Raw genomic sequence first — 21,622 nt, 5'->3', positions numbered from 1 at the left:
CGGCTCCCGCCCGCCTCGCCGCCCCCGCCGGCCCCCGCGGCGCTCCGGCCTGGGACTCACGGACTCGCCCCCTCAGCCCCCGCCGCCATCTTAAACCACAGAGCGCCGGGAGAGAGGGGACAGAGCGGCTCCCGCAGCCACCTCCGGTCCTCCGAGGGAGGCCGCCCAGCCCGCCCCCGGCACACGCGGTCGCGCACAGCCACACACGCAGGGCCACACGGGCGGCGTGGCTGTGGCGGGGACAGGCGCGACGGGGGAGCACCCACGGAGCCAGACCCCGGGTTGCTTGCCGGATTGCGCCCGCCGAGGGTCCCTCCATCTTGGCCACGATTTGAGGCCCGGCGCGGGCGACCCCACCGAAGGCTGTGGCCGTGGCCCCAAGGCTGCCCCGCTCATGGCGAAGCGGAGCCCCGGCCCCGTGAACAGGCTTTCCTTGTAGGCCAAAGCCGGGCTGGTTCACCTACAAACCCAAGCAGGCGTGAGGTGTGAAGCCAAGGGTCGCGTACCGGGCCGCAGAAGGGAGGGGCGGTGGGCCTGTTCTCCTCCTCCATGGCTCACCGGGCCCCGGGCGAGCTCCCTGGGCTCCTGCCGGGACTTGCTCTCCTGGCCGAGGGCGTGGAGGAAGAGGAAGGCATGCTGTGTGAATAACATCAGGCATGTTGGTGGCCAGGTATGGTTGGCAGCAGCGTCTTGTCATCGGGTGGCTGAACGTACGCTCTGTTCTGTAGCTAACCGGTACACTGTTAAATATTAGCATAAGGCTCTCCAATTCAAGGGAGAAGGGAAGAGGTTTCACCTTGAAAGACAATGGTTCTTGTTGCAGTTTAGAGGACCCAGGCATTTGGAAGTATTTTGCTCTCCATGCTAGCTACTATTTCAGCAATGCTTTGGCAGTGTTGCTTCATCGTGGATGAACCACAATGCTGCTGATCTCAGATGCCCTCACCACATCACTGAGAACTGACATGACAGTGACAAATTGGCTTGGTAACATTCAGAGCCAGCCAGCTTCCGAGGAGCCACAGCAACCTGTGGCCAGACCAACCTTTGTGTGGCTGTCCTGGGGTGGGAAGGTGAGAAGCTCCTCTCTGAGCTCCATGAAAGTCAGTGTTCTTGCATGAAACTCCTAGCAACAGGAATTCTAATGTCATATTCTACCTTCCCAGGGTCATGAGGTGCTACCAAAATGCTGTCCACACTGTCACATGCACTCAAACTGCACCCTGGTGCAATAATAATTCTGCTTAAAATAGGGGAGGCTCATCCAGCTGGGCTGGTGTGTATGCTGACACAGGCTGGAGTAAATGGGAGTGAGGAACACGTGGAGCCAGAAATGCCTTAACTTACTAAATTAATGGACTAAGAACATTGGGGAGATCGGGAATTACAGACAGACTTGCTAATAACACACAACAAAACAGTTCTTAAAATAGTGCTGGCAACATCTGGGGTGTAGCATGGGGTACGCATTGCCAAGTCCGGGACCTTGTATGGGCATGGTTATGTGTATATGAGCAGAGGGTGTCTCTGCAGGATGGACAGTCCCAGGCAGAACTGGCCCTCGTGGGTAAACTCTGCAGTGGAGATATTTCCTGGTCTCATTCCAGCTAGAATTTGCAGGGTTTGGCATTTATAAATGGTTTGCCTTGTAAACAAAATATATGTTCTCTGGAGACTGTAGAAATACAACAAACACAGAACTCCCTCGTGCCATTTGCAGTTGCCATGTAGGAGAGAACCACTCTAAAAATCAACAGAAATACTATTTTTCTTTCCTAATGCCTTTTACTCGCTGATCCTAAAGAACTATCCAGAGGAAGGCCATTAGCATTTTAAAAGAAGATGCCAGTGTCAAGAGACTATTATACATAAGTGCACTAAAGAGAATTGGGTTTAAACACTGTTCTTACTCCTCAGACCTCATGAAATCCCTCATTCTCTCTACCAGCAGCTTGTGCACATGTACGAGTTCACTGTGGGTTATGTTAATGTCCGACTGCATGGAACTTGTCTGACACACAGAAATGTCTTAACTGGTGGTGCCACCTCGTTCTGGGAATGGAGTTAGGCAGGAGCTTTCTAAACAGGCCTGTTGCAAGGGGAAGAAGGCTGCAGCATGGCTACTATTTGCTGTTGTATAACAGTATTTTAAAATTATGCTGTACCCTATTAAAAAAGCTTCAAAACCAGTGCCCCAGCCATTGCTGGTTGTGTGCTAAACAAGCCCTACCCTCAGACCATACCCCACTTGGTCTTCCCAACAACTTTGTTTATATGGTATTGTATAAACAGGGGATGCTGAGCCCTGGTTGGTGACCGCTCTTCTAGAGTGCCTGCTAGAAGAGCAATGGGGATATAAACAAGAAACTCCCCAAACTGAAAATGACTCTGTGCTACTGAGTCACAGATGACACCGAGCCACACCGTTCCTTATTGTTAAAATGGGGGCTAATTAAGTATTTACTTCACAGTGTCATGGTTATTAACCATGCAAAGATTACAAAGTGCTTTGAAGAGGTAAAATCTTTATCAGTGCTACCTATTATTATCAGCTGTGATGTTATCAGCCTCATGTGGTATCAGGAATAGGTTGTTTTTCAGAAGGTAATTTCTTTTGAAGAGGTCTGGCACCGTGCATTAATGAGGCATCAGTAACAGTTGACTGTCCTCCTGGTGATTTTAGGCTTCCAGTCAATCTGCCATCTCATGAGCTGTTCGAGTAAGGGATAAAGGACCAAGGAACAAAGGCAGCACTGAGGTTACAGTAGTGTGCCTGATGACAAATGTGGTATTTCTAGAAATGCTTCTGAACTTACTTTAAATATTCACCATATATCAATTTCTTGAAGCTTCTTCTAAGCACTGACAGTGCATTGCTCCACATCCACAGCATGCTCCAAAAATCACACAATCAAATAATTACAGGCTGAGCAGTCTTACGTGCTCTGCATTACATGTCACGAGCGTGCTGCTGTCATCTGCCTGAAGTATGGGTTCTGTGCCAGAAGAAGCCTGTGGACAAATTGGAGACTCCTGAGCCTAAGTGTTGAGTCAACTGGGCAGTTTCTCTTTATAACTTACGGAAAATTAACTACCAGTACTCCATCAGTGGCTTGAAAATTAATTCTAGGAGTAATCTTTGCTCTTCTTCCAGCTCATGTACCTTCTGCATATCAAAGCTACACAGAGAAACAGATTTGTGTTAAACATTTGGCTGGTGTGTAGGACATGGATGGTATTAGTTAAGGTATTTGTTAAGTGCCTAGAACAACAGAGGTCTGATCGAGGCATTTGGAGAGTTCTCAAGAGGAAGGGATACATGTCCATAACATGTCAGGATTTTTAAGCTTTTATTGCAATACCAGAACAAGTTTTGGAGCTCAGGACAGCTGTAACTCCCCTGGGATGTCTGCAAAGGCAATGTGTAATGTCCACTAGATGGCCTGTGGCATTGCTGCTCAGTGTCCCTCTAACACCCTAGACTTCACCTGTGTGAAAACCAGGCAGCCACCTCTTAGCCTTAATGTAGGGTTTCTTGGGAAAGGCAGTAACAACAACAACAACAACAACAACAACAACAACAACAAAAAGAAAGATTTAAAAATCTGAAAAAGGCTTTGTGACACAAGGTTAGTTACTCTGCAATAAACACTGAAAGCTTGTAAAGTACTGAGCCATTTCAAAGGAGAACGTCGTTTCTTGGTGCAACACGTACAAGCACTCACCCTTTCATCTCTGATTGACAGCTCTTAAAATGTACTGTCTGCACATATCTTTCATGGCACAATAGGTAGTATTTCAGTGTTAAAAGTTATTTTGAATCATTACTATGATTTAAATTAGAATTTATGTACAGTGCATGCAAGATAGCTTGTGGTACTCACATGCCTGTTCAGTGGGAGTCTATGAACATAAAAGCTTTCTGGGGAAGTATGGTTTTCTAACAGACTTTGCCCAACAGCGCAGAAGGGTTCACGTGCAGCCCTTGACAGATGAATTTTCCTCTATTAATAACTCTTCTTTCTTCCACCATAGCCGAAATAAAAACTCCACACACACCCCCTCCCCAAATGCTGCATCCCACCACCCAACTCAGCACTTTCCTCAGTGCTACCAACCTTTTGTTATCTCTTTGATGCTGCTTCAGCATTATCCTCATTCAAACCACCCATCTGACACTGCCAGCTACTAGTCTAAACATAGACGCCTACCAGGAGAGCAAGCAAATTAAGGGCTCTGTGCCAAGGGAGGAAAGGGCCTGGGTGTACGGTGTTGTAGTGGAAAAGATGAGTGTATCTGTGTGTAGGGACAGCCAGCTCGCTACAGCATCTCAGGTATCCCTTTTGTTCTTTTATTTGGTCCTGTGTTTTTGTGTTAGGTGTACTATGTAACTAACCACCATCATGCATCATAACTGTGTGGCTGGTCCTTGTGTACATGTCTATTAACTGTAAACAGCAACACATTAACTGTGCTGAGGTTTTGCAAGAACTATACCCATCATGGTATAGACCATAACCTTTTCACAACCTCCGTCAGAGTAAAGCCAGAGGTGGGGAGACATGGAATAAGCAGATGATAGGACTTCTTCAGTCATTGTTTTCCTGTCTGATATGTTTCTGTAAATACTACAGCTGCACCGCCCTCCCCAAGCATCTGTTTAAGGCACAAAAGGTTGCAGAAGGGTATGCTAATAAGAACATTAAGAATGTTGGTCGTTTGCCTTTTTCCATGGAAAATGTTGCCTCTACTAAACAAAAATGATGACAAGTCTCTGCATCTGCTGGGAATTGCAAATTAGTACTCAGCTTGCACAGTGTGGTCACTGATAAAGTACATTTGCTGAGGTATTATGAGGTCCCTCGACAACGCTGGTGATGATTCAGGCTTTTAGGCATTCGTCTGCAGGTGGGTCAATAGGAGTGTTTTGCCACCAGAGTTCCAGGGTTGACTTAATTCATGTTTAGGAGCCTAATTTTTGTGGTTCCTAATTTGAAACCTTACTAGCTCATTGGACAGCGAGGGGGTTCTGTAGTTTGCAGATGGAAGCTTTTCTTCCTGTGTTTTCTTTTTTCTCTCCCTGAGAGGTTTGTAGCCAGAGAGCTGACATTTAGATAAGGGATAGCAAACGCTTCAGAGCACAATACTATACTGTGGTACCTCCATCAATGCCTCTGAGACTGACCTCATCCCACCTTAGATTCCTCTGGTGACTACTGTACTGTATTTGAATTAGAATGACCACCATGATAGTCCAAAACAAAATAAAGGCTACATTAGCCAGGAAAAAAATATCCTTATCTTGTTTTTCTAAGACATGCAGCTAAAACTAGACAGAATTAGAATCACAGAATCATTTATGTTGGAAAAGACCATTAAGAATCCAGCCTTAGCAGTTCTTCCTTTCCATGCTCTTTGCTTCACATGGCAGTTTCCCCTTACAACTCCTTCGCCTCTATCTTCTTGCCTCCTCACACTGTCACTCATGCTCAGAATACTTTGCCAGCCAGTGAGTTCCTGGCACCTTCACTTCCCTTTTCTAAATCATATTGAAAACTGTGTCTTCCAAAGTTGCCCTTGTTACAATAATTAATCTCCCTCTGATTGCACTCCTGGTATTGTTTTGTATTGTACACACTTCTGAATTTAGTCTTTGATCTTATAAGGAAGCCTGAGGGTACAACTTCTTGCAGGATTGGTGCTCTGTGTTACAAATTTAGGATGGCAGGGATCCAGCCTTGCTCTGGACCGCTTTGGTAAATGCCCGTGTGCCCTGGCCATGAATGGTGTCATGCTCTATGCAATGCTCCTAAATAATTAAACCACTTTTAAAAGTCAAAGTTTGGTCTAAAATACTGTTATTGTTTGATTCTACAAAGTCCAGATAGATTCTTCCTTGGCAGGCTTTTTTATTTAATTATGCAAGAATCGTAAGTGATTATCTTTCAAATGATGTTGTGTTCCTTCCTCACACAGTTATATAGTATTAAATATCCATGCTTTTCAGCTTCCAGCTTTAATGCTCAGTAGCATGAAACTACTCTAAAGAAAAAGGTAATTGTAAAACTGAAGCAGGAGAAAGCATCAGGGTTTTGTAAGATGTTTCTTTGAACGCGTATGTGTGTGTGTGCACAGAATAGACTGGTACCCAAGAGAGAAGCATATACATTTGTAATCAGATCTCACTGAAATTTAAAACTTGTTCCTTCTGTTAAACATGCAAATATTTCCATTCTCTTTGCAAATTCTGCGTCTCTGCTCATTACCAAACTTTTTGGAAAAGACATAAGCCCAAATCTTCCTGTGATCAGGCTCTTGATGTGTTTTGTGTGGTCTTTATTTAGACTGTAAACTTGCTGAAGTAGGAAATGTCTTATAAAAAAACAACTACACTGTCTCATTTCACATCCATATTCTTCTCCCATACCAGCTGTGTGTGTTTGCCTAGCAGCAAGTCTTCTGTTAATGAATGACTTCTTCTCATTAGCTTGTCAGGCTGGATATGTAGCCTGTAGTTCCCACTTACACAGTGCAGTGCTCCTTCCCTTGTAGCTTCTGGTAAATCAAACAATGAGATATACAAAGCCTTGTGTCTCTGAGTCTGACCTTTGTACTTGTAATCATTAACTAACATAGAATGCCAAAATAAAGTAACTAGCTGCTGGTTAAATGTATTCAACATAAGCTGAGTCCTATGGACTGCCTGGTGTGGGGATTGTTGCAGGCTTTCCCATCATCTGCCACTTCTAAAAGAGGGGCAAATTAATTCCATGTTCAGCAGTGCCAAAGGAGTTGCACTCGATACACTTGTTTGTGAAGGTGAAGTCCAGAGTGGATTCTCTGACACCTCAGAGGTTTTCAAAATGAGGCCCTGAGCAGCCTCATCTAACTTTGAAGCTGGCTGTGCTTTGAACAGAAGACTGGACTAGATGAGCTCCAGTCACCCCTGCCAATTTAAATTCTTATTCTAATAAAAGTTGAGTTCATCTGCAGGTTTCCTCTATTCAGAGCATTAATTAAGCTTCTGTCCTCAAACTAGGCTGAATTTTTCACAAAACTCATAGGAACTGAATATTTCTGGAACCTCTGTCCCTCCATCTGATTTGCATAAAATTGGCCAACAGGTTCAGAAGTTACTGGGAGGTAAAAGACAGCTGGGGCAGACAGACAGACACTCCCTTCTCCACACAAATAGGACAACTGTATAAGCCTTGTTTTCTTAAGAAAACCTTTCTTCCCTTTATGTTTGTGCAGAAAGCTTGTCAAGTGTGCATCTAATGAGGCCTGAAGTCATGCTACGTACTCCCAGCTGCAGCCAACCTGAAATAATACCTCCCCAGAGCCAGCAGCACATTTCATACAGCTGAGGCATTTACTGTGCAATCTGAACTATGCAGAGAAGTTGAGACATTTAGGAGTGAAACCCGGGCATCTTCTTTCTGATAGTGAGAGATTATATCGTTGTGCTCACACGAGTGTATGTTTAAGTCTGCCTGGTGCCTTGTCCGTCTCTGCCAGCAGACACGGGAGTATGTCTGTTACCTCTCTGTGTCGTCCTCAACTTTCTCATACCCGAGAGTGACAGAAAGGGGAATTTGACCTCAGCATGCTAGAGACCGCCTGGCTGTCTGCCTTTCCCTTTTTGTCTACTCTTTCTTAGGATGCAGTCACACTACAAAATTACCTTGAGTCATCTGTCTTGGAAGTTTTTCCCATGGGTTGCTTGTGATAAAGGGCAGACATACTAGGTGCATTAATAATCTGTGCTGCTAGGGGAGACGCTGATATGGCATGAATCCACTGTGGATTGTACGTGCTTCTGAGATTTCCGTCTACCTGAGTCAACTTAATATCCCTCCCCAACGTCTCTTCTGCAAGGGAGCAGTTCTATAGCTTCAGCCCACAAAGCTTGCCTGATCAGCTGAGAGACTCCTTTAGCAGCCATGGCAGCAGATTATTCTGTTTCCCTTTCTCCCAGTTTGCAGAGAACACACCTATCTTCCTATGCTTTTGATGGCCCTGAAAAATATTACTTCTGTGTTCGTGGGAAAGAGCTTCTGAGCACTTCTATTTTCTGCCTCACAGGGAAGCAGCAACTGTGAAATTAGCAGCATCCTCTGTTTGCATGTTCCCTGGAGCTGTTATACTGCGCTGTCTGAAATAGAGATCCGGCCTCAGGGATTTGCTAATGATGCATTCAGTCTCAGCGTGGCACATGCTCATTCCTGGGGAGTTACTGAGTTAGCATTTATAGTTCTACACTTTTCCTCTGAGTAGATGAAACCCTCTGATTTTCCCTCAGCACTGAGGTCTTGCGTGTTGGATTCTCTTCTTATGACAGCTTACTTGGAATGCCACCAGAAAGCTTTCAGCCTGGATATTTCCTCCTAAAACCATAGACTATGGTAGCATCACACCAGTGATTCTCCCATAACTTGGTGTCTGATCAGCAGGCAACAGTAAAATGAAGTCTTGTTAGACACAATTTCAAAATAATAAAACAAAGACTTCTGCACTGAAGATGGGTTATTGTTTTTGTGGGCATTAGAGGCCTTTTGCAACTGGGTGAATAAGCTCACAAACAGGAAGCAAGGAGCAAGCAGTCGGAGAGGAAAGCACAAGTGGAAAAACTGTGGGGAGTTTTGATGGTGCTAATGTGGGTCCCTCCTGTAGAGAAATGACAGTGGTAAGGATGAAGTGAATTCACTCAAGGTTTACCCTGTTTTCTGGTTGGTTTGTCAATTCATGTTTCTCCAGCCACTTTATGCAATGAGGGAATTTTTTTTGTGTGGGCAAGGGTTGAACTAGCAGGAACACTTTTACTATATTTCATATTAACTTGCTAGTGAAGACAAGACCTCTCTTGCATGACCTACATGCCTGAACTCAGAATCCCTCTCCTGGGCCTGCCATCTTCAGATTTAAATCCTTTGAACAAGTTCAGGTTTTCATCTCCTCATCCATATTTCCAAAGCATGTAAGCCTCAAGGCACTAGGCCAACAACGGAATAGTGCTGAGCACAAAGATGTTTTTGTAACCACATCAACTCAGCCCAATGCAGATCAACTGCAGCAAACCCTGCAGATTGCTTCACCTCCAAGTGTAGTTCCATTATAATCTTCCATTTTTGCTAGTCCTCAGACGATAGCAAAAGCTCCTCTTTCAGCATTGTAACTGACTTTTTTTTTTTCACTTTCAGTGAAATGCTGTTGAGAGCTGCCAGAGACTCAGCTGTGACATAGATCTATCTGAATTCAGGGTTTTGGAAGTGTTCCTTCACGCTTGTCATCTCCTTCAATAAGCACTGCATTGTACCAAGTCTGTACATTCTTTACTGCTCTACTTGTTGCTATGGCCAGAGGTGCCAAGTTTCAGTCTGATTCTTTTGGGAGACTAGACGGAAATCTGGATTCCATCACCCAAAACTTCTTTCCAAGACAGGAAGGTTGGAAGCCACTGCCCTCTCCAGTCTCTCAACTTGTATAACTGGCAGCGGTCCACCCTTAACCTGAATCATTGCAGCAGAGAAGCAAACACATGGATGGATTCCCTCTCTAGCCAGGTGTTTCCAGAATCGGGGAGAAGCAGAAAGGAACAGATGGGAATGGCCTTGAGCAGAGATGAGGGAAGTTTTTGGCAGGGGAGCTACAAATGCATGGTGCTGTCGGTCCGTATCGAGCTTGGGAAAGGCTCTTGCAGAAGGGAGAGCAGCAGGACACGCTGCCTCATTGCCATGGAAACAGCCAAAGAGCTGGCTGGGCAGATTTAGAATTGTCTCCTGCTTGGGACTACTTTCAGTAGATGTCATCTATCTTTGCAGAGATTAAAACTAGGTGGAAAAGAGGAAGTGTCTGAAACTGAAAGCTGAAAACATGTTTTCTTTCTTAGTTTACAACGGAGAGTCCATATTCCATGGCTTTATGAAGATATTTGTTCTCCTCTGAGAAATATATCCTGGTTTTGATGGGGATTATTTTTCCCCATGTCCTCATATTTTTGGGAGTCTTTCATTACAAAGGTCAACCACTTCTGGCATTGTGATTCTAGCTGCCATTTCGATGCTCCTAGACTTCTCCATGGCGTTCCCCATGTGTCTTGCAAGCACACTGGCTACCTATGTGACATTTCTCTCTAAGATCTCACCTTGATGACCCTAAGGATCTCATACTCCCTCAAAGAGGCTGATCTCTTCTCACCATAGCACCTCATTTTTTTTTCCCCATGCCTTTCAAGTCCAATACCTTTCCCACAGCCTCATCATGTTATTTTTGAAGACAGTCTAAAAGATACAAAAAAATATATATTACAGCTTGTGTATGAAAGCCCTGCCCTAAGAACATGCTTCTGTTTCTACAACTGGGGAGTGGAGAAAGCCATGGAAATCTCCCGCATTAGAAAAGTGAAATAGTTGATTACTGCACATAGAAAGTTATTAGTCCCCATAACCTGCACTTTGCAAAGTACAGAATAGGTAGGACTGTATGATTACCTGCAAACAACTGTCTTGGGAATCATCCTAGACCAGTCATTCCATAAGTACTAATTCTCTTCCATGTCCATCAGCGGTCAGCACATTTATACTGTAAGAAATAAATGGGAGACAATGAAATGGTAGAAAATACTGGCTTACACTGTCTTCTCCACATAAGTACCTTAGCAGCTATGGGGAGAGCAACAGCAAACTATTTTGTATTTACTTAGGAAAAGAGAAAGGATAAACATATTTATGAAATATGGAGAGGAAGAGATTACTACTACAGACTAGTAAGCAGCCATTAAACTAGGTGTAAAACATCTGCTCTTCTACCTGCTGCGTCTTACCTTCGCAAGGAAGGGTCCCAGCTGTGTAACACAGCTGGCAATCTGTGGAGTCACAAGGAACATGTACAGTTGCTACTGTATGAACGGGAAGGAGATGCTGGCCAAGTTCAGTGCTGCGTTTCCACAAAAATATTTAGAAAGCCCTTATAAGCAAGAGAGTCAATACTAGTAACTAGACCTGTTTGTTCTGGAACTAATCTCTCTGAAGTCACTCTTCCAGGGCTGACTGCACATTTAATGCCGTGTGTTACTGCTGAAACAACTTCAGAGACCCTCTCATTGAGGCAGTTCAATATTTTCATGCAATTTTAATAAGCAGCAGAATATGCTGCAAAATAAATCTGAGATTGGTTTGAGCTGGTGTCACAAGGAGAATGATGATAATACATAATGTGGTTGGGACCCAGGTGAAATTCTTTCTGAGCCTAACAGAAGGAGAAAGCTGGTATGTTGCAGAGGATAAAGAACAGTTTCAGAAAACACAGTTCAGCTTAGCAGGGTTAGACAGTAGTTATACCTGTGCAGATTCAATACCTTTAATGATTTGATGTTTAGCCAGATTGGAAGGATCTTCTCCTTTTTAAATATACTGAAGAAACAACGTCCTCAATTTAAACAAACAAAACCCCAACCATTACACCAGCCCAGCTGGAAAGATTCATTCTATTACTTCAAAATGGCAGGGAAAGGAAAAATTAGTTGCTCTTCAAAAAATAATGTGAGTTTCCCTTTTCAGCAATGGAATCACAGCAATTAAGTTGGCTGTTGCACCTCGTCCTTGGTCGTGGCAAGAAGCCCAATTCTTGGATTTCTGAGCTTGGAGTGGAAGTGAGCAACCTGCTGGCTGGCAGTAGGGCTTCACTTTTTTTTTTTTTTAAAGGATGATTTCAGTTCAGTAGCAAGAAGTGATGTGATGTTTGAGTAAGGATACCACTGCCCTCTGCCGAGAGGGATGCGGTTGTTTCTTTCCGACTGTTTCATCTGCCAGCAAAACCAGTAACTTCATTGCTTGGAAAGTAACTGCACAAGGAATTGCTCGCTGAAGTCAGAGTTCAATTCCTGCTGCTTCTGTCTTTTCTCCAAAGTTTGCTGATCTGAATCTCTTTCACCAAATATTTTGAAAACCCTATGCCTCATACAAAGTAAAGAGGAGCAAGGGTAATTACATGCAAAATCTTGACATGATGATAGCAGGAACTGTGGAAACTTGAACTGGAGTTTTTAAAAAGCCATCTTTATGATTTATAAACACTTTAGGCATCCTCAACAATGTGATGTCTGCTGGAGCTAGTTTCCGATTTTCCTGCCAAAATTCAATCATGCATTATCAGATCAGGCTGAAGTCCTCTACAGTTTCTTAAAAGTTTTCGTTTTGTTTTGGGTTTTTTTGTTGTTTGTTTTTTTTAACTGCAGCACTTGCCTGACTGAGTTTTGGCCTCAGTCTGACTTCCACACCATTTTTTCTGGTTATGCAAAAATGGAAGCTCATTCATTGCTACATTTATAATCAGCTTTACGTTATAGATCTAACACTACTGACTTTTTTTTTAAAGGAAAAAAATAAAGTTAAACATGTAACAATATTTTTAACCACTTGAGGGAGCTCTTTCATTTCTACATTAGGATGTTGCTATTGTGCATCCAATATGGGAAATTATAAACTATACTTTTAAAGGGCTTATTATAGGACATAGTCCACTTTACTGAAATATGTGAAAGTATTGAGGCTCTCAGATGGATCATTTTAAAGCCCAGATAGACGTTTTAAAGGAATTAATCATTCTGGTCAATAAATGCAGGCATCAGAAACAACCACAGCTACTTACTCTCTGGGCAGACTGAGACCAAAAATCTTAAAATAGAAAATAAATTAGAGTTACACAGAACTAAAAGTAGGCAGCGTTAATCACATCTATTTTGCAGAAGTGTCAAAAACAACAGGAAGGAACAGGACCAGGCAGAGATTTTACAGAGGGGCTGTGAAAGCCTCAACCCTCTGCCTCGCCTCCCCTGCGGTCCTCACCTCCCCATAACACTGGCCAGTACAGGCCATGCTGCTGCTTCCCCAGAGCCTCCCCCGGGCTGCAGAGACCCCACCAGTCATCGTGCGGATGTATCCGGCCACCCTGGGCAGCATGTTTGCATTAACAGCAAAGGCTTTTCTTTATGCTCCCCCTGAGCTGATAGGCATAAGGCAGGCTCAGCTAGAGACCAGTGCATCAAGCATGTCTGCAGTCACCAGTCAACATCATGGTATATAATGTGTGCATGAGAGCTGTAAATTGTTATGCAGACTGCTGGGGAGATGGATAGAGAAATAGAGAAAGAAATAGAGAAAGAAAGAAATAGAGAGAGAAACAGAGAAAGAAAGAAAGGAAAGAAGGAAGGAAGAAAGAAAAGAAAGGCAAAGAAAGGAAAGGAAAGAAAAAAAGAAAAGAAAAGAAAGGAAAAGAAAAGAAAATAAAAGAGAAAAGAAAAGAGAAAAGAAAAAAGAAAAGAAAATAAAAAAGAAAAGTAAGAGAAAGGAAAATAAAAGAAAGAAAAAAAGGAAAACAAGCAGTGCTGTAGAAGTCGAGTTGCTGCCTGGCATTGGGTGGGTGACAGCAAGTGAAGCTGAAGCAAAAAGTTGGTGTGTCAGGGCCACAGGTTCCCATGTCAACAAATGGGAACAACCATACAGTGATTCAGCCAGGAGTGCTCAGGAATGGTTGTGGTTAGGCAATCGTTGAGCAATGCAACCCATAGAATTAACGTAAAACGCTCTAGAAAATCAAGATTGCAAGCACCGTGGTGACAAGCAGAGTAAATGATGTAGCTGATGAAACAGTGCAGCAGTTTGGACTGGTGAAGACAACAGCAGACAATGGGTGTGAGTGGCAGGAAGCAGAGGTGGCAATGCCTTCTTCCAATTTCTTGTGTAAAAGATGGGAAGGAAGGTAACAAGAGCAGCCACTTTGCTTTTCACCCTCAGTGAGCTGCAGGTAAACAGCCTCTAAACAGACAGGAAAGTAGGCTGTGAAACAGCTCTGCTAGGGAAAAACTGAGAGACCCAGGAGGGAGCTCAGTGCCCGTCACACTGCGCTGCTTTGGCCTGGGAGATTTGGAAAGAGATGCTAATAAAATCTGGTGGCACCTATCCACCACCTCTTTAAGGCAAAATAAGAAAAGCAAACTGACCAGCTCTGAAGGCTACATGCACTTTTCTTTCTGTTAAAGGTATCTTGTTTCCTACCACCCAGAGTTACAGTTTTACTAATTTGATGAAACAGTTTCATCAACAATTTATTGACCTTTAGAAAATTTTTGGAAGGTTTTTTTTTTTTTTTGCTTTTCCACTTGCTCACACAGCTGATGCTGGCACCACAAGACACTTCAGTGTAAATAGCTAGCACAGCATTTTGAGCATGAGGGCACCAGTGATCATGTATAGCCTGACTTGAGAGTATCTGTAAGCAGCATTGTGTTAAAATCGACTTCTTAAGAACAGGGGCAAATTTATGTGAAAATTCCTGGTGCTATCACCCACGCAGCTATTTGCATTTCAGCAATGATAGGATTTTTCTTTTTTTCCTTTAATTTTTACAACAGTTTTCCTATTAAGCAGCATGAAAGGTGGGTGGTGGGATAATAGTGTGAGCACACATTGCAAACTAAATCTGTTTCAGACTTTTTCACTCAGTGGCTCTGCTCAGAGTCTCCACAGATTATTTAGAACTACTTCTGAATAGTTCCAGCAGACTTACACATTTAAGAGTGTGTCTCGGGTTTGTGTTGGTCAAAGCAAATTTGTTTTATTAACAGGTCTGAGAAGGTGAAATGTGATAGAAATGTTTTAATACCCTGCTTTGTACCTTTGTTTGGGACAACATTTCAGGGTGCACCTGGGTACATATTGTGCACAGCACAGCCCTGAAGTGGTGAGGAGAAGGAAAGACATGTACTTGCCCGTAGGAAATTAGTGGCTTAGTTCTCCTGACTTTAGGAAAACTTTCCCATTTACCCGGTGAAATGCAGCTACCGAGAGGTTACTAGAGTTTGTTTGCTGGTGACGTGTTCCTGTGACTCACCATCCCTCATGAGCTTGTCTCTGCCTGGGGAAAGAAAGAAAGCAAGGGTGCAAACCCCAGCCTTTCACCCAGTTTTTGACCCTCTGGAGTACAGGCTGGGACTGGAGGGAGACCTCTCCAGCCAGGACTCCTTCTCGGCTCCCCCCCTTACTGGCGAGCTGCAGCTCACACTCCCCGGGGTAAAAGTTGCGAGGGTGAACACCCCCTTGCCACAAACCCACACTTCTTGGGGGACGGGGTGCTACTCCAGTTGGCAGGCACTCCATTTTTACCTCCTTTTAAAAACATTTGCCCTCGCTCCCATAAAGCCGTTTGGAAGAACCTCACTGGGGGAGGACACGTGTTTGTACCGAACCCCGGGCGCCAGGGGAAGCACTTGTTGAGCAACCTTTGTGTTCCCTCTGAAGGACGAGGACAGATAAAGCCGCCGGGTCCTCCAGGCCTCTCAGCCTTGACTTCTGTGTCCTCCCAGTTCCTTGAAATAAGTTTTCCTTGTGCCGGGGGGTGGTGGGGGGGAGGAGGAGGAGGGGGATCCTCAGGACGAGGGCAGGCCCGCCCGCGGGTGCTGACTGAGCCTGCCCAGGACCTTGGGCCGGGCGGTCACGGCCGTCCCACGTCCCCCCGCTTTACCGTCGGCCTCAAGAAGACCGGGATAAGGTGGCGGCGAGTGGCCCCGTCCCGCCACGCCGCCTGACAGAAAAGGCGGGGGGGGGGGCGGCAAAGGCGGGAAAGTGTGTGTGTGTGTGTGTGTGTGTGTGTAGCGGGAGGGGAGGGGGGGGGGCACGTGCGCCTCACGTGCCGCCTCCCACCCGGCTTCCCACCGCCCCCGCGCCGCGCGCCCCCGCCCCCTCCCCTGCGGAACGCCTCCCAGCCAATAAGGCGGCGCCGCCGCTCCCCCCTCCCTCTGCGCGGTGACGTGCGCGAGCCCTGGGAAGAGGCCCTGGCGCGCGGGCGCGCGGCGGAGGCGGGAAGCGGTTGTGGGGAGCCGGCGTGTGCGGAGGCAGCGGCTCAGTTCGCCCTGAGGTGACGCTCCCGCGGGGTGAGGGCGGCCGTTCCTTCGGCCCCGGCCCGGCCGGCTCCGCGGGAGAGGGTCCGCTCTGTCTCGCTGCCGTCGGTGGCGGCTTTAGGCCCGGCCCGCCCCCAGCGGCACCGGCGGCCCCCCGCCCCCGGCTCTCTCTGAGGCGGGGGAAGCTGTGCCCGAGCCCTTTCGCAGGGCCGTGCGGCTCGGGGGAGGGGGGCAGCGCTCCGCAGGCCTCTGGGTGCCCTCAGGGTTGGGGCTTGGTGGGGGGCAGGTAAGGGGTGGGTCTCGTTGCTGACAGCGGGCACTACCGCCGAACACTTCCGTGCTTGTTTCCAGGGAGTTAGTGAAGAAGGGAGCTGACTTTACGGTCTCGGGTGTGCTCGGAGCCTCGGCAGTGCTTTAAGCAGCTTCCATTGTTATCTGCGGGTTTCGGGTTTGGGTTTTTTGGTTTGGTTTGGTTTTTTTCCCCTGGTGAGTGTTTTGCGCGTTGCGGGTGAGCTGTGGAATGACCTTAACTTTCTTTTGGTGCCTGCCTAGTTCATGAAGAGCTCTGCTGATACCGAGGACGCAGCACACCGGGTCTGCTAGTTAACGTTATCCCCAAGGGCCAAAGGAAAACCTTGGAGATGTGAAAGGTCTTTGGGATAAGGTTATTATTTAGCATAAGTGGTATTGGAGGTAGAAGATGTGCCCTCACTGTGCTACCAAGCCTTTTGAAATGCAGAGATGTACTTTCTATAGGGTGTTGCCTTTCCCCTAAGGCATGCTTATAATTACCAGTGTTTCAAAAGGGAAGATGGAGAAACTCAAGGTTTCTGAGACCTTTTACAAAAGTACCATAACACAGTCATGCCTATAAAATCAGGGAGTTTCTGCTGGGAAGTCGGTTAATGGGATGCATTTGTGGTTCTAGATGTCCTGCAAGTGCCCATAGTAGGGTGAAAGGAGTGACTATTTACTAATTGTGAGGAGTGACTTCCTTTAGTGAAGGAGGTAGTGAACATTTTGGACTTACCATGGTATTGTGTCGTGATTGATGTGATTCTAGCAGAGATTTGAGGGAGGGTCTGATGCCCTCTTTAGGCACTGATGTGCTGATAGTTGCTTAGGTACTGTAATGCTGTACCTCTCATCATATGGAAACTAGACCAGGTAAATGTTTGTTTTCATAGATTTCCCCTAGCACAATAATTGTGTCATGTGAAAAAGGCTTTTTTGTGATCACTTAGCCTATCTGAATTGAATAACTCTTTAAGTTAATTGCTTTAACTTTTTTTTTTTCTTCTCCTCCCACACATGATTTTTCTGTACCCCATCCTGAAATTCTTTATTTTTAACTCCTTTCTGTTAGCCTTTCAGTGAGATACTTTAACCACTCTGCACTGGAGAGGAAGGAGAGCCTTCTTCACCTCTTGAAGAAGTTGAAAAGTGTACTGAGAAAAGAATTAAACTTGTGCTCCTCTGTTAGAGCTGGAAAACCTGCACCTTTAAGGACAGATGTGGCTCACAAGAACAACTTAACTTGGATCAGGAGGCAGTGGAGAGGCTTGCTAGTGCCCCAAGGAGAAGCTTGTTAGTGCAGGAATTTATAAGGTAGCTTGATTTCCCCCTCCACTGTTCTGTAGACCCTGTTGTGTGATCAGAGTGATGCATTCTTATCCTTTGATAGAGTTTTGGGCATCTCTCTTGGGTAAGAGGAGAAGGATTGAAATGTTTGCCTGTCCAGCATCTCCACATAGTTATAAGCCCCAGGTGGGTTGCTCTAACATGAGGTGGCCATGTCTGTACCTGGAACCTCGTGGGAAGGCTGAGAAGTGGGAAGGCTGAGAAGTGGAAGGAGTAATGTCTTCATGATGGTGACTGATTCGTGTTTGAAGGAGGGTTGCAGCAATAACTATGTACACAGCTGGTAGGAAGTGGGTATGTCCTGCTAGCTACCTTTCTGTGCTGGTGAGCATAGTTACTGTAGGAAGATTTACCATATTCTTGCTTGGTTCTTTCTGTTCTTCATGTAAATGCTTTTTGCATTATGTAAATTATGATAGTATGAGCTATCAGGTATTGTACAAAGCTAGCTGGGCAGCTTGTCATTTTTAATGGTTTTTGTTTTATAGCTTGTAGACCCGGCTGTGATCTCTTGAGACAGAGAGAACTGAGAGGCAGTGCTGCAAGAAATGGTGTTGGTGATTGAATTAGCGATTTGTTGTTTCGTGTTGTAAAAGGGTTTTTTTCCCCTGTATGCTGCGATGCCTGAAAGGAGAATGGGAGACTGTTCTACTAGAGGGACAGACACAGGAAGTTGAGTCCTGAAAACATTTGATCGTAGTCTTATTTCCCTTTTGCAGAAGTGCCAGCCTCGGTATTCTGAGGAAATCCATCCTTAAATAATTATGTTCTGCCTGCTTAGTTTTTCTACAAGTGCATGAATTTTCCTTGCCTGTCTCTAGCGGCTCATCTGTGCTGGTGTGTGTATTCTGTTCACTAGCATCAAAACACATGTCTATTTAACAGTTTGTGCCAAGGTGAAAAATATATCAAGAAGGAGAAGCATTAGTTTGAAAATGTGGTTACATACATGCCTGTGTGGTTTTCTGGAAGTCCAGTTCTGAAAATTGTCCCTGGTTGTAGCTACATCTCTGAGAGCTTCTTGAGCTCAATTTCATGGAGACTGTGCTGGAATGTCACTTCATGACTAAGTTAGTATCTTCTCCCCTTCTTGTTAACTGAGAATTTTTTTGTTTTCAGCCTGGCTCTGTTGCTCCAGGTGTTCCTTACTAGCAGCTCTGTCCCCAGCAGTGACCTTTGTCATTGAATCTGGCGTAGTTCAAACCTGATTCTCTCTTCCTGTTTTCCTGTGGTTTGCAATGCAACTGTTGTCTGGCCAAGCAGAGTACAAGGATCTATTGAGGAAGCTGCTTTTTCTGTAAGAACTGAAAACTTGATGGAAAGGGGCTTGGCTCAGGGAAAATAACGTGGGTGATTCTGCAAAGCAAACCTGCCAGCTCTCTCAGAAGACAAATTTTATTGTCCAACTGACTATCGGAAAGCGTTTGCAAGGGCTTTTTGGCCTTTTAAAGATTCCACAAATGCTTAAGAAGGTCTGTAGGGAAAGGAGGGAGCTGTGAGGAGATATTTTGGTAGTGGTTGGGGAACTTGCTGGGTCACTTTGTTCCTTTACTGCTTGTAGTAAGGGAAAGGAAGTGTGATCCACAGTAAATGGCTAATATAAGTGTGTGCTTAATTTCCCCTACCCTTGCTCTGAATTCGTAATGGGGGGAAGAAAGTCTAAGTTTAGTGTCAAGAAGGCTATGTACATTTTTTTCTTGAACAATGTAAAGAGTAAATGAGTTTCTTTTGTCATTAATTATTTGCTATCTTTTTCTGGTCTAGCTAGGCATCAATGGCAGGTGAAGACTGTGTAAGAAAACGCCAGTCTGGCTCCACTACAACCTGCAAGACCCCTGAGAATGAGGAAATGCAGAGGAGACCTGAGACCGAGAGGTCATTTCAAAACTCAAGCAATGGTGAGACTCTTTTGCTCGGGATTAGTTGCAACTCTGGCATGTGATCTCCTCTAAGGTGTCCTTTCTAGCTCATGGCTCTTGCCTCTTTGCCCTTTCATTTCAGTTTTTCTGCTTGTAGAAAGGCTGCCAAGGTGGAGCTCCCTGTGTACCAGCTGCACTTCTTCAGCAGGTTTAGGTTGTTTGGAGTGCTGTCCTGCAGAACTTCCCCTCAGGGGCTGTGTACTGCAGTGCTTACAGGGATCTAGAGTAAAGAAAGCGATTGTCACAAGACAAATGTGTGTGATGAGGAGGAGATGCTTTAATGCTGTAAATGGTGCAAATGCATCTTGACAAGTATGTGGCTTCCTCAAGATTGAACAAAATGGACTTTAACATACCAGGCTAAGCTGGTGTATCCATCCTGACAGACAGATGTAGGTAGGATGCCACAAAGAATGAGTCTTTGCTCCTGTGGGGCTCTGTTAATGTCAGAGCAGCTCCATTCTATCCAGTCTCAGCCTTGGCTGCCTTAAAATAGAACAATAAACAGTTGGTTTTGTATTAATTTATATTGTGGTCACCTTAAAAGTTATGTGGTTTACAGTTGGCTTTGTGGAAGGGTCACTGCTGTCTATGTCCTGTCCCTTGAGTTGCAGGGACAGCTGTGTGGCACTATGATTGGTTTTGCCTGTGGACTCTGTGGACACTGTGACTGTCTCTAATTGCTGGGTTATGCACCCCATTCCAGCCTGGTGATAAGGAGGTTAGCAATGAAATTGCAGCTTGTTTCTTTTCTCTTTGGGAGACAGAATAAGCAAAAAGCTAAACTAGTTTATCACAATATGCCACGTGAGTATAAGCTCCAAAACCCTGGTGCCAGTGACTCAAGGAGATAATTCTTATTGGTATGCTTCTGAATATTGTCACTATTTCACAGTACTACTTTCAACTGAAACAGGAGTTCGAGCAAATTTAAGTTTAGGACAAGTCAGATTTCTTCTTGCAAAAAAGATATTAGAGAGAAAGCCATCCCACAAACTACTTAAGAGAACTGGGATTTTAAGCTGTTGGTGGTAACACCATTTTAATTGAATCAAATGGGACTGTACCATTATTGCTGTTTTTACAAAATTGCATGGAGTTGATGGCTACTGGAAAACAGTTATGGTGGATTTGGAAGCAGACTTCTACTTTTTTATCTATGGAAACACGTTAACTGTTATGCATGAATTTGAGTTCTTGCAAGCTTGTGGGTAAAGAGTAAATATAGCTGTGATAATAAGTACTTGATAGGTGGGTGTGCCTGTCGTAAAAGCCTTTCATTTTAATACCTCTGAGATGTGGTGTAATGTCATTGCAGGTGAGATACTGTGGCTGCATAGCAAGTAAACATTCTGGGGTAGATCTCTTCAAAGTGTACCGAGCTTTCATGCATGTACACGTGCCTGGTGGGTTGGCTTAGAACAATGCAGTGTGTTTTAATACAGTACAAACTGCAGTGAAGGACAGCAAGGACAACGGGGAGGAATCCTGGTTAGTTAAGATTAGGTGCCTCTTACCTTCCAGGGTTGCTGCCAATTCAGCAGAAGTGTCACAAAGACTTAAGACCAGTTTTTGCAGACTCTTTGCAGAGCACAGTGATGGGGACAACAGGAATGCCACAGGAAGGTAGGAGGCATGAGTGATGCCTGACCATATCACAGGCCTGGGAGAAAGATGCATCGATCTGGACAAGAATTCCCCCTTACAGTGGGGTTAGATCAGCATCTCTGTGACACAAAGGTTGAAGCTTTACAAAATTGAAGTGTTCGTGTGTTTCAGGTAGTGGCCTTTTCACATAGTCCAGTATGCTTGTGTAAGTAGGTAGGGCTTTCTGTGAAAGCACAGCTGAGGTGGAAGAACTTCTCAAAAGAAGTAGCCATAGACTTCTTTTCTCACTTTCTTTTGTCCTAGCTATTCACTTCTGAATAGCTGTTTTTAAGGCATTAGTCCTTATGTGTACAAAGGCAGCATGAAGCTAATGATCTGCTGTCTGGCAACATCCTTTTGTAGCATCTTAACACTGGGTGTTGTGTAGAATTTTAGACAAGATGCATGTTTATTCCAGTCGAGGGATTCTAGCTAGGTGAAGACAGTATCTTGTATGCAAGTAAATATGTAGTGTCTTTGTAGCAATTATCTCTGTAGAAAAACTAAATTGCTAATGTGA

The 21,622-nt window shown here is 44.9% G+C and overlaps 1 protein-coding gene across 6 annotated transcripts in view; it reads left to right on the top strand.

The window, feature by feature from the left end:
* The first annotated feature begins 15,804 nt into the window (after window positions 1-15,804).
* The window catches only part of SOAT1 (sterol O-acyltransferase 1), a 31,364-nt gene continuing 25,546 nt past the window's right edge, over window positions 15,805-21,622 (top strand). Inside the window, exons 1-2 of one of the 6 annotated variants that reach the window (XM_030033104.2) lie at window positions 15,805-15,912; window positions 19,305-19,434. In XM_030033104.2, the coding sequence (XP_029888964.1) occupies window positions 19,311-19,434 (124 nt within the window). In that variant the 5' untranslated portion in view covers window positions 15,805-15,912; window positions 19,305-19,310. The other 5 variants (XM_030033100.2, XM_030033102.2, XM_030033106.2 and 2 more) reach the window with 5 other exon arrangements.

The sequence above is a fragment of the Aquila chrysaetos genome, chromosome 12 (genome assembly GCF_900496995.4).
Source record: "Aquila chrysaetos chrysaetos chromosome 12, bAquChr1.4, whole genome shotgun sequence".
In the NCBI taxonomy this organism is placed as follows: Eukaryota; Metazoa; Chordata; class Aves; order Accipitriformes; family Accipitridae; genus Aquila; species Aquila chrysaetos.
This window is presented reverse-complemented; position numbering and strand designations above follow the sequence as displayed.